Source organism: Hyperolius riggenbachi, chromosome 2 (genome assembly GCF_040937935.1).
Source record: "Hyperolius riggenbachi isolate aHypRig1 chromosome 2, aHypRig1.pri, whole genome shotgun sequence".
NCBI lineage: Eukaryota > Metazoa > Chordata > Amphibia > Anura > Hyperoliidae > Hyperolius > Hyperolius riggenbachi.
Window position 1 is genome coordinate 359,155,827 of NC_090647.1, and position 13,112 is coordinate 359,168,938.

Here is a 13,112-nt window from a genome sequence, read left to right on the forward strand (position 1 = left end):
GTCAAGCACCTGGAGATCTGGAGCGAGCTGGCGCAGTACGCCCTGGAAGTGCTGTCCTGCCCCCCTTCCAGCGTGCTGTCCGAGCGCTGCTTCAGTGCAGCTGGTGGCGTGGTCACCGAGAAACGCTCACGTCTGTCTCACAAGTCTGTGGACAGACTGACGTTTCTCAAGATGAACCAGGCGTGGGTGGAAGGCGAGTTCCTGGCCCCTGTTGTCGGCGAGAGGGGGACATGAACTGGCTAAGAACCATCGTTTATGTGCCTTACAACCCTTTACCACCTCCTGGCTCCTGCTCACTAAGCCAGCCTGGTTCAGTTTGACTATTACGTCGCCTGCAGCCACACATTTTACACCTACAGTGGGCTGCTGTGTACTGCCCTTCTGCTGTCTGTCTGTGTTTCCCACTGCCAGGGTACACAGAATTACATTCTGCTGCCACTCTGCCACCAGCTATTACGTCAAACAATAGCTATATATCTGTGTAATTGGTTGTACAAACAAAACCAAAAAACCATTAAAAAAAAAAAAAAGGTTTAATTTTTCTGAGGTGCCCGGGTTGAAAACTGTGTTGTCCCAGTTGTGTATTGGACACGATGTGGGCTGCATGACCGCTGTCTGGGACCTCCTGTTGTGTTTTTTTACAGCCCTGGTATCACCGCTAGGTACCAGGGCTATTATGTCACGCTGCCTGCCTGCTGCCACACTCACACTACTCCTCCATTCCTCCTGCTGCTGCTGTCTGTCTGTGTTTCCCACTGCCAGGGTACACAGAATTACCTTCTGCTGCCACACTGCCACCAGCTATTACGTCAAACAATAGCTGCTCACATTACTCCTCCATTCCTCCTGCTGCTGCTGCTGTCGGTCTGTGTTTCCCACTGCCAGGGTACACAGAATTACATTCTGCTGCCACTCTGCCACCAGCTATTACGTCAAACAATAGCTATATATCTGTGTAATTGGTTGTACAAACAAAACCAAAAAACCATTAAAAAAAAAAAAAAGGTTTAATTTTTCTGAGGTGCCCGGGTTGAAAACTGTGTTGTCCCAGTTGTGTATTGGACACGATGTGGGCTGCACGACCGCTGTCTGGGACCTCCTGCCTGCTGTGTTTATTTACAGCCCTGGTATCACCGCTAGGTACCAGGGCTATTATGTCACGCTGCCTGCCTCATTGACTGCCTGCTGCCACACACTCATCCTCCTCCTCCTGCTGCTGAATTTACCTCCTGCTGTCTGTGTGTTTCCACTGCCAGGGAGCACATACAATGGCGCTTCCAACATGCGTGCGCCACCAGCTATTTGTTACGCTCAAAAATAGCTGCATTTCTTTAAAAAAAAAAATTGAAAAGAGAAATAAGTGAAGAAGAAGACGATATAGAAGAAGAAGAAGAAGAAGATGAAGATGAAGAAGAAGAAGAAGATGAAGATGAAGAAGAAGGAGAAGAAGAAGATGAAGAAGAAGGAGAAGAAGATGAAGATGAAGAAGATGAAGATGAAGATGAAGAAGATGAAGATGAAGAAGATGAAGAAGAAGATGAAGAAGATGATGAAGAAGAAGAAGATGATGATGATGATGAAGAAGATGAAGAAGAAGAAGACAATATAGAAGAAGAAGACAATATAGAAGAAGAAGATATAGAAGAAGAAGAAGATAGAAGATATAGAAGAAGAAGAAGATAGAAGATATAGAAGAAGAAGAAGATAGAAGATATAGAAGAAGAAGAAGATAGAAGATATAGAAGAAGAAGAAGATAGAAGATATAGAAGAAGAAGAAGATAGAAGATATAGAAGAAGAAGAAGATAGAAGATATAGAAGAAGAAGAAGAAGAAGATGGAAGAAGAAGAAGAAGGAAGAAGAAGAAGATGGAAGAAGAAGATGGAAGAAGATGAAGAAGAAGAAGAAGAAGAAGAAGAAGAAGAAGAAGAAGAAGAAGAAGAAGAAGAAGAAGAAGAAGAAGAAGAAGAAGAAGAAGAAGAAGAAGAAGAAGAAGAAGAAGAAGAAGAAGAAGAAGAGGAAGAAGAAGAAGAAGAAGAAGAAGAAGAAGAAGAAGAAGAAGAAGAAGAATATACAGTACTGAACAAAATTCTGGACACAACTTCTCTTTTCACCTTTTTTTTTTTAAAGGAACATCCCCACATAATCACTTGCTGTTGTTACTTGGAAAAAAAAGATGTTTCTTGCATCATTCACCCTCAAAACAAGTGTTGGAAGCTATTTAAGGCCAATTCGAATAGTCAGCTCGAATAATGAGCTCAAATACCGACTCGAATAGTAAGCTCGAAGTCCGAGGTCGAATCGAATAGTAAAAATTATTCGACTCGAATATTCGACTGACCTCGAATAATTTACTATTCGAATTCGACCAAACTCGAATTTTAAAAAGGGGTATTTGAGCATCACTGCTCAGCAATCACAAGCGCTCACAAAAGTGCTTATAGTATGGATCCAGAGGGCTCATTCACACTTTGTGCGCTTCTGTTCGCTTTTTTCAACACATCATGTTACAGATACATGTTGCTAAAAGAAGCGGACAGAAGCGCACTGGTTTGGGTCTGTGCTCACTTGCTGAAGCATAGACAAGAAAAAATTACTAACAATTATTGACTGAATTAACCTCCTCCCAACCGCGTCACACCGATGGGCGTGGCCTCGGCGGCAGACCCAGGACCAGCTAACGCCGATTGGCGTAAAGTCCTGGGGCAGCAGTTTGCAGGAGATCGCGCGCAGGCTGCCTACGCATCTGCTGCCTGGTGGGCGGAGTTCCGTCTTCAGTCTCCGAGCAGTTACACAGCGAAACCGCTGTGTATTTACATGTACAGCGCTGCAATCAGCAGCAGCGCCGTACTGGGGACAGACGTGTGACACGGCTGACCCCTGGGGCACATGAGACAAACAGCTCTCATTGGCAGAAGCCTATGACAGTTGATCTCCATTATTGGCTGGCTGGGAAGTGGGAGGGATCAAAGAAAAAAAAGAAGAAAAAAAGGTAAAAAAAATACTAATAACATAAATTTTTATTTTTTTAAAAATAAACAAGGGGGGTGGCCATCAGACCGCACCAACAGAGAGCTCTGTTGGTGGGGGGAAAGGGGGGGGGGGGGGAAATCACGTGTGTACTGTGTTGTGCGGCCCTGCAGCTTGGCCTTAAAGCTGCAATGGCCATTTTAACAATAAAAGGTCTGGTCTTTAACCTATTTTGGTTCCTGGACGTAGTTTCTACGTCCAGGAACCATGCGCGCTACCGCGCGCCCCTGCGGCCGATCGTGCGCGTGCACGCGCACTCCCGGCCGCGGATTCGGTAGCCAAGGAATCAATGTATCGGGCTATGGAGCCCAATCACTGATTCCTCTCCCCCGCTGAAAAAGCGACAGCTTCTCTCGGAAGTTGAGCTTTTTCTGGCCGTCTCCTTCCCGATGCGTCACTCTAAGCGCGTGCTACGCTTAGAGTGACGTCATGTAAACAAACTCATGGCCGCCATCTTGTGGCCAAAAAGTAATACTACACCTGTGAAAAAAAAAAAGAATTAACACACATTTACATTATAAATCTATTGTTTACCTCCCACCCTCCCAAAAGTACCCAAATAAAATGTTTAGTATAAAAAAAAAAAACCATTACAATAAAAAAAACAAACAAACATGTAAATATTTACCTAAGGGTCTAAACTTTTTAAATATCAATGTAAAGATGAAATATTTTAAAAAAATAAATTTATTTTAAACTTGTAAATAGTGATAGATGCAAAATGGAAAAAATGCACCTTTATTTCCAAATAAAATATTGTCGCCATACATTGTGATAGGGACATAATTTTAACGGTGTAATAAACGGGACATATGGACAAATACAATACGCGAGTTTTAATTATGGAGGCATGTATTATTTTAAAACTATAATGGCTGAAAACTGAAAAATAATGAATTTTTCCATTTTTTTCTTATTCTTCCTGTTAAAATGCATTTACAGTAAAGTGGCTCTTGGCAAAATGTACCCCCCAAAGAAAGCCTAATTGGTGGCGGAAAAAACAAGATATAGATCAGTGCATTGTGATAAGTAGTGATAAAGTTATAGGCTAATGAATGGGAGGTGAACATTTCTCACGTGAAAACGACGGAACCTGAATGGGTTAAAGGAATACTTAAGTAAAAAAAAAAATGACATTTACTCACCTGGGGCATCCCTCAGCACCCCGAAGCTGGATGGTGCCCTCGCAGCCCCGCTCCGATCGTCCTGTCCCCGCCGGCGGCTACTTCCGGTTCGGCGACAGCCGCCGACAGGCTGGGAACGCGGCTGATTTTCCGCGTTCCCAGCCGCTGCTATCACTCTCTATGCTGCTATAGCGTATATACGCTATAGCAGCATAGAGAGTGATAGCAGCGGCTGGGAACGCGGAAAATCAGCCGCGTTCCCAGCCTGTCGGCGGCTGTCGCCGAACCGGAAGTAGCCGCCGGCGGGGACAGGACGATCGGAGCGGGGCTGCGAGGGCACCATCCAGCTTCGGGGTGCTGAGGGATGCCCCAGGTGAGTAAATGTCATTTTTTTTTTTTTGACTTAAGTATTCCTTTAAGCAGTCCTCAAGAGGTCAAGATACAGTATTATAGTATTCTTTATGTGCTTGAGTATAACAATTTCTGCTATATTAAACCACTTTTCTGGTCCCTTGGAGTTAACTACTGTATAGCTAACAGTCCACCTAGCTTTCCCTGATAGCTTAGTGGTCCCCTGCGTCTCCCATGCAGAGATCTGGAGTAAGAAGCGAGGCTGGGGTAAGAATCTCACCTCCTGCTCGTACCAGCGGCGATCCCAGTGCTCTGCTTCTCCCGTTTGTGCTACAGCCGAACTTCTCTCTAGGGGGCAGCGGAGATCTCTGCGCTTTCTAGTGACTAGGCTGTCACGTGGGCGGCGGTAACATGACTGCATGACATCACTAAGGTCCTTTACCCAGGTAGGATTTTGCTTCTGCCGTATGACTGTTGGATCGAACTGTGTATATTCCACACGGGAGGACGGGTAGAGCTGGCCTAGTAGGGGTAAGAACTGTTCATTAGTGCAAGTATATGGCTTAGTAGGCTGCCACGGCACAGTCACTAAATGACGGGAAGGCAGAGGATTGCACCCCATATGATTCATCCCACGGAAGTAACTGTAAGGCCATTACAGGACTCTACAGTCCACCCCTACACCTGTGTGGTATAAGCTGAGGAAGACTGTACATAGGCGGCTACTGCAGTTTGGTGTGTTTAAATAATGTGTCACTTCGGAATTAGCGACCTGCACTTTTCCTCTGCCTACACTAATAGCCTCCCCTAGCCATTGCCTAATATTAACCTTCCCTCCTCTCCGCTGCCTGACGCCAGCCTTCCCTCCTCTCCGCTGCCTGACGCCAGCCTTCCCTCCTCTCCGCTGCCTGACGCCAGCCTTCCCTCCTCTCCGCTGCCTGACGCCAGCCTTCCCTCCTCTCCGCTGCCTGACGCCAGCCTTCCCTCCTCTCCGCTGCCTGACGCCAGCCTTCCCTCCTCTCCGCTGCCTGACGCCAGCCTTCCCTCCTCTCCGCTGCCTGACGCCAGCCTTCCCTCCTCTCCGCTGCCTGACGCCAGCCTTCCCTCCTCTCCGCTGCCTGACGCCAGCCTTCCCTCCTCTCCGCTGCCTGACGCCAGCCTTCCCTCCTCTCCGCTGCCTGACGCCAGCCTTCCCTCCTCTCCGCTGCCCGACGCCAGCCTTCCCTCCTCTCCGCTGCCCGACGCCAGCCTTCCCTCCTCTCCGCTGCCCGACGCCAGCCTTCCCTCCTCTCCGCTGCCCGACGCCAGCCTTCCCTCCTCTCCGCTGCCCGACGCCAGCCTTCCCTCCTCTCCGCTGCCCGACGCCAGCCTTCCCTCCTCTCCGCTGCCCGACGCCAGCCTTCCCTCCTCTCCGCTGCCCGACGCCAGCCTTCCCTCCTCTCCGCTGCCCGACGCCAGCCTTCCCTCCTCTCCGCTGCCCGACGCCAGCCTTCCCTCCTCAGCCTTCCCTCCTCTCCGCTGCCCGACGCCAGCCTTCCCTCCTCTCCGCTGCCCGACGCCAGCCTTCCCTCCTCTCCGCTGCCCGACGCCAGCCTTCCCTCCTCTCCCTGATGCCCGCCTTCCCTCCTCTCCGCTGCCCAACAGCCGCCTTCCCTTCTCCCAACAGCCGCTGCCTAACGGCCGCCATCCCTCCTCTCCGCTGCCCAACGCCAACCTTCCCCCCTCTCCGCTGCCCAACGCCAGCCATCCCCCCCTCTCCGCTGCCCAACGGCCGCCATCCCTCCTCTCCGCTGCCCAACGGCCGCCATCCCTCCTCTCCGCTGCCCAACGGCCGCCATCCCTCCTCTCCGCTGCCCAACGGCCGCCATCCCTCCTCTCCGCTGCCCAACGGCCGCCATCCCTCCTCTCCGCTGCCCAACGGCCGCCATCCCTCCTCTCCGCTGCCCAACGGCCGCCATCCCTCCTCTCCGCTGCCCAACGGCCGCCTTCCCTCCTCTCCGCTGCCAATCGCCCGCCTTCCCCCCTCTCCCGCTGCCAATCGCCCGCCTTCCCCCCTCTCCGCTGCCCATCGCCAACCTTCCCCCCTCTCCGCTGCCCAACGCCAACCTTCCCCCCCCTCTCCACTGCCCAACGCCAGCCTTCCCTCCTCTCCCTGATGCCAGCCTTCCCTCCTCTCTGCTGCCCAACGCCAGCCTTCCCTACTCTCTGGGTTAAGAATACATTTTACAGTGGGCAAACAGACACAAAGTATAAATTACTTGCTTATAGGAAACTTAAGCACAAAAAAAGGTTTAACTTAATTGGGGCTCCTTTTGACTTTCTACAGTCGTCCTGTGCAGTAATAATAGTTGCCTGGCTATCCTGCTGATCCTCTGCCTCTAAAACTTTTAGCCATGGACCCTGAACAAGCATGCAGCAGATCAGATGTTTCTGACACTATTGTCAGACCTGACAAGATTAGCTGCATGCTTGTTTGTAATGTTATTCAGACAATGCTGCAGCCAAATAGATTAGCACATTGACAGAATCCAAAACTATTAAGTTTGTTTTTTAGAAGTTATTATTTCTCATGTAATGCTTTGTCCTTGGCAGCAATGACGTGTACCATAGACAAGATCTTACAGGATGCCAAAACTCTGCTAGAGAGACTGAAAGACCATGACAACGCAGCAGAGTCATTGATTGAGCAGTCCAGTTCTCTCCATAAGCGTGTTGAATCCATGAAAGAAGTTGGAACAGCCCTACCAGAAAAGGTTGGTGCTTCTTATTTGCTGCTTAAAGTGTACCAGAGCTGTTCTAAATAAAAATGTTTTGTACATACCTGGGGTTTCCTCCAGCCCCATACGCACGGATCGCTCCCACACCGCCACCCTCAGTCTTCTTGCAGCTCCAATACCGGGTCCCTGCACTTCCATCAGCCGGAGCCAGTCTGACGTAAGTGAAGTGCACTGCTTGCGTATCTCTCCAGCAGCCTAGTTTCAGGAGGCCATTCCTCCTTTCCTCAAGTTTTGCCAGAGGAAAGGAGGAATGGCCTCCTGAAATTAGTTGTATTTGTTACATTAATTAAAGAATCAGTTACTTCCAGCACGGGTCTCCTGTGCTTTCTTTTACCCACTTCAGTGCTACTGCTCACCACCCAGCCACCTCTGTGGTGTATATGAACAGAGCAGTGTGTGGATTGCTAACTTTTCATGAAGGAGGCTCTCCCTGCTAAGGGATTGAGTCTTACAGCCCACAGGTGCCTGCAGCTCTGGTGTTACAGCCAGTGCTGGGACACCAACGGCTACAAACCAGACCACTGCTGCTCCTGGTATCCTGCTTCAAGCCACAGGATCCCTTTGGACAAAGAGCCTGCTTCTGACCTGGTCCCTTGTCTGAGAGGGACAAAAGCCTGCAAGCTGATAATACCAATAAGGGCACATCAGCCACCACATCAGGTGAGATCTGTCTACGACCGGCTGGTCTCCCTTTCATCATCGGTCTTCTGAGTGCGCTCTTTTGTCCCCCCCCCCCCCCCCACCCCATGTCCTTTATAGATCTCAGAAAGAAGCCTCTTCTAAAAATGATGCACAAAAAAAAAAAAGCTCACAGTTTGCTGTAGACAGACTGAGGACATGGGTGACTAGAACCATGTACTATGATCTGATGAGACCAATATAAACGTATTTGGTTCAGATGATGTTGTGTGTGCAGCGGCAACCAGGTGTGTCTTGCCTACAGTCAACCACAGTGGTGGGATGGTTTGGGGCTGAATGAGTGCTGCCGCCACTGGGGAGCTGCACTTCATGCAGAGACCCATGAATGCCAACATGTACATTGACATTTTGAAGCAGAGCATAATCCCTTCCTTCAGATGCCGCAGGGCAGTATTCCAACATAACGACTCTCAAATATACCTCCACTACGCCCATTGCCTTGCGAAAGATGCTTGGCGTAAGGTGATGGACTTGCCAAGCATGTTTCCAGACCTAAACCCTATTGAGCATGCGTGGGGCATCCCAAAATGGAAGATAGATGCATAAAAAGGGCTCTAATATACATCAGCTTTATCACTGAGGAGTGGAATAGGATTCCAGTGGCAACTTGTGGCGCTCTAGTGAACTCCATGCCCAAGTATGTTAAGGTAATGCTGGGAAATAATGGTAGGAACACAAAATATGGAAACTTTAGGCACAATTTTGACATACTTCACTTATGGGTGTACTCATTTTTGTTGCCAACGGTTTAGACTGTGTTGTTATTTTTGATGGCAAATTTACATCATTAAACAATCTGTACACTGACAACTTTAAGTGGTATCAAATTATATTTTCATTGTTGTCCCATGAAAAGATATAAAATATTTACAAGAATGCGAGAGTTGTATTCACTTTTTTGAGCTATTGTTTATGAAGACGTTTGTTAGGTCTGTGGGTTCTTTTACACCAAACACACCATGCTTTAGGCTATGTTAAAACTCTACATAAAAACTGACCATTTTCTGTAACATAAACAAGTGGAATAACGGACATGTCAACAGATTATGTGTAACAATAGAATTCTTTCACTCATGTCCGTTTTTCATTGTATCTGTTGAGGTAGCAGAATGCAAAGTCCCATCTTGCATGACTCTTCCAGACACCACATGGAAAACGCACTTAAAAAAATGCATACATTGTACTAGCAACATAATTTAAGTGTGATGATTAACTGGATAAACAGTTACTGTATTTTTTTTGGACTATAAGACTCCCTTTTTCTCCCCCAAAAGTGCGGGGAAAAAGTCACTGCATCTTATAGTCCAAATGCAGGGAGTTCCCGACTTGTGAACGCCTGCCAATACGAACCTCCAACCCTCCGCAATGTCGGGGACTCTCCCTGTACTGTGCCCATGCAGAGGAAGACACAGGGAAAAATGAGGGACACAAAGGGGCATAGAGGAGGACACAAGAGGTACAAGGGGGCATGAGGTACAAAGGAGGCATAATCCACAATATTCCCCTTCACCATGGACGCACCAGGTTTAGTATATATATATTTTCCCCTGGTTTTTGTCCTCTAAACCTAATTGCGTCTTATAGTCAGGAGCGTCTTATGGTCCGAAAAATACGGTAAATACAAATTCTATTTTTTATCTACTGTAGTAAGATTATAATGGGTAAAACTAAGAAATGTGTGCATTTCTTTTCCTTTAAAATACCTAGAAAATGAAATAATTATTGTGGAAAAAGAACACTCAAAGTCTAGTTTGCCTGTATACGCTTAGGTGTCATAAGTAATACCAATGAATTAAAAGCTGCTCTTGTCAGTCAGGTAAAAACGTGCTGTACCTCTGAAGTAGTACATTTCAGCGTACTGATGATTAATATATATGTCCTTTGTTTTTTGTTTTTTTGTTTTTATCAGTGACCAGCAAAATGTACATACATTTACATTATACATTTTTTAAATGTTTGTCACAAGCCTTGTAGATTGAATTTTTGTTGCATTTTTTTCTTCAGTACCAGGAAGATTTGTCAGAACTAAAAGATGCATCAAAGTATAAACCACATGTTCTTTTGTGTCAAGAAAATACTCAGATAAGAGACCTTCAACAGGAAAATAAAGGTGATATTAATTTTCTCAGCTCATTGTATTAAATTTGCATGCTATTTAGTGTGTGTATTTGTTTTTGCAAGAGAAATTGTGAAATTGAGTAAACATTTGTGTATGAATTATATTGTTGCAAGACCCCTGATCTGCTTTCCTATAAAGGTGGCCATACATCAGGCAACTTGGCGGCAGATCGACTGTCCAATTAAAATCAGAAGAAAATTGTTGCCACCAAATGCATGCCCGACCTACAATGGGGGAAACCCAGCAGTTATGGGGGTCCAATCCTCTATCCCACTTCAGCAGAGTAGCAGAGCAGTATAATATTTACCTGCTCCAGCGCTGTCAGATCTCCCATCCTTCCTTGCAACTGCATGATCTGTGCTTTAATATTGCCAGCTCCTGATGAATGTTGTGATCGGGGAGCCATAGGATGGCAGCATAGAGCATGTGGCTGCCAGGAAGGAGAGGAGACCCCACACAGAGAATTTAGCAGATAAATATTACACTGCTAAGCTGCACATACTTTGCTAGCAACAGCAACCTCCATTGAGGTATGCAGAGCTTCCGGCGGGGGGAGGAGGAACGTCGGCGACAGCTTCCGTCGCGCCGCTGGTCCCTCTTCCGCGTGTGTATGCAGAGGGACCTGGCGAGGAGCTGTCGCCGGCCTGTCGCCCACACGCTCACGTGTGCTGGCGACAGGCTACTTTTGCAGCCCGTGAGTATGGGCCATTAAGCTTAGAATTAATGGTGCATGTAACCAGCCCAGTTACAATTTGAACTCGGAATTTACGATGTCTCCCCATCACCAGAGTCTGCTTCATGTCATGTTGATATTGATCTTATCAATTTAGCCAGGATGGCTGGGAAAGCCTCCTCAGTAACAGTTGAGACATCTAATTACATTTATGTTTGCTAAAGAATGTTTCTCCTCTGTATGTCAGTGTATATAAGCCAGGGGTCTCAAACTCACGGCCCGCGGGCCATTTGCGGCCCTCGGTACAATATTTTGTGGCCCGCGCCGGCAAAAGAGACACGGGAGCGAACTATTTTACCTTATAGTTCGCTTCAGTGCTCCCAAGTAATCCGCCGCATCCCCGCTGCTAAACGAGGGCTGCAGAGCCCCCAAATCTCCCGGGCAAACATCCACGACTGCGCTGAGGGGCAGAGCTTCCAGCTGTAGCTCTGCCCCTCCTGACGTCAATCGCCGCACGGATCACCTCCTCTCCTCGCCCCTCTCAGTGAAGGAAGAGTGAGAGGGGTGGGCAGAGGCGGCGATCCGCCGCGATTGACGTCAGGAGGGGCAGAGCTGAAGCTGAAAACTCTGCCCCTTCCAGGAAATGCCAGCGGATTGCGATTTAGGGGCTCTGCAGCCCTCGTTTTGCGGCGGGGACACGGCGGATTACTTGTAATGGGAGCACTGAAGCGAACTATAAGGTAGGACACTTCATGTTCAGAAAAAATAGTTAAAACTGTTGTTAATGACAATTGAGGACTTTTTTTGTGAAAATCCCTTATGCGGCCCAGCCTCATCCTGACTTAGCCTCCTGTGGCCCCCAGGTAAATTTAGTTTGAGACCCCTGATATAAGCTGTGTTTTTCAGTTCTGGTCAGGAACCAGTCCGACGAAGGCTTTTTATAAGCCGAAAGCTCACTGTTTATCCATCTCTAAGTTAGCCAATAAATGGTATCATCCTGATTCAAAACTCCTTGCTTTTACTCATGGCTAACACGGTACAACACTCTACTGCTTCTCTTATGAAAGGGTGATGGCCTAAAAAGAGTGTTTCATTTGCAGTTCCATAAACTGTAGTATTCAGCCAGTTTTTACAGTATGCAACAGTGGGCATGGTGTACACACTTAAGGAACAGTGCCGGCTATGTTAGGAGGATTTTCCCTGGACAAGAGCATTTTTCCCGTAACAGGAAGTGTCTGCTTCTTTAAGCTAGCATATTGGCCGCCACCTCACTTGGTAATGATATAAAAGGTTGCAAGAAATAAAGCTAAATGAGATTAAACATAACCGTAAGTAATTACAAAGTAACATCTGAAGCACACAGCCCCCGCACCATTAGATAATTCACTTCAAGCCAGCGAATGCTGCTGTACCCTCCATGGTTGTCCACTGATAGGCCCTGCCCCTGTTGTATGATTGGTTCTGGAGAAACACAAAGGGTGGTCATGTGTGTCAGGGGTCCATGTACAAATACCGTATACTGGAAATGTCTGTTTACATGCAAGGGGGATGATGAGGATGCCACAGCTGGTTGTTTAATGTCTTGTCTACTTTGGTCTGCAGATGTCACTTGATTCAGATAGATTTTTACTTGTTGCTGAAATGTTCTTGAATTAGTACATTGAGTGTGCTTTCATCAGCAATTCCATCTGTTGCAGAATTATGGCTGTCTTTGGAAGAGCATCAGTATGCGCTGGAGCTGATCATGAGCAAATACAGACGGCAGATGCTACAGTTAATAGCTAACAAAAAGCCTGCTCCCACAGAGCCAGTTCTAGAGACTCATGAAACCTACTCATCTGTAAGTTATCCTGTTTGTTTTTCAGGACAGCTTCACAATTCTAAAACAGCCAAGTACTGTGTTTGTGTACCAAAAGCTGAACCCGCGATATATTGTCTGTAGACTTTCAAATGCTTCATGTGACTTGTCTGACCAGATTGACAGTCCTAAATACTGAATTCTGCGTATTCAAAAATATTGGTGTTCTATATTTTAAAGGGATGAATTTAGTCCTTCCAAATGCATTTGAATCCTTTTCCAGTTGCTACACCAGGAAGCATGTGTATAATGGTGGCAGTCACCCTGCACTCCGTTAATGTGCAGTTATTTCTGTAAAAAGTAACTCTACTTTTCAGATTGCCATGTTTAAAAGTTACAGCGTGCAGAGGTAGAGCAGGCACACCATCATTGTAGTCCTGGGTGCTTCACAATGTCACATAGGCTTTGTCACTAGCAAATGCAGGAACAAAGTTTGTCACCACCCCGGGTTTTTCTCAAATGCAGCATTCTTTAAAGGGACT

At 47.1% G+C, this 13,112-nt stretch overlaps 1 protein-coding gene across 3 annotated transcripts in view; it reads left to right on the forward strand.

Moving 5' to 3' along the window:
- SIKE1 (suppressor of IKBKE 1) overlaps positions 1-13,112 on the forward strand; it is a 46,001-nt gene that overhangs the window by 22,727 nt on the left and 10,162 nt on the right. Inside the window, exons 1-4 of one of the 3 annotated variants that reach the window (XM_068265568.1) lie at positions 4,852-4,950; positions 7,097-7,257; positions 9,985-10,090; positions 12,470-12,612. In XM_068265568.1, the coding sequence (XP_068121669.1) occupies positions 7,099-7,257; positions 9,985-10,090; positions 12,470-12,612 (408 nt within the window). In that variant the 5' untranslated portion in view covers positions 4,852-4,950; positions 7,097-7,098. Of the gene's footprint in view, positions 1-4,851; positions 5,036-7,096; positions 7,258-9,984; positions 10,091-12,469; positions 12,613-13,112 lie in introns of those variants that run through there. The other 2 variants (XM_068265567.1, XM_068265569.1) reach the window with 2 other exon arrangements.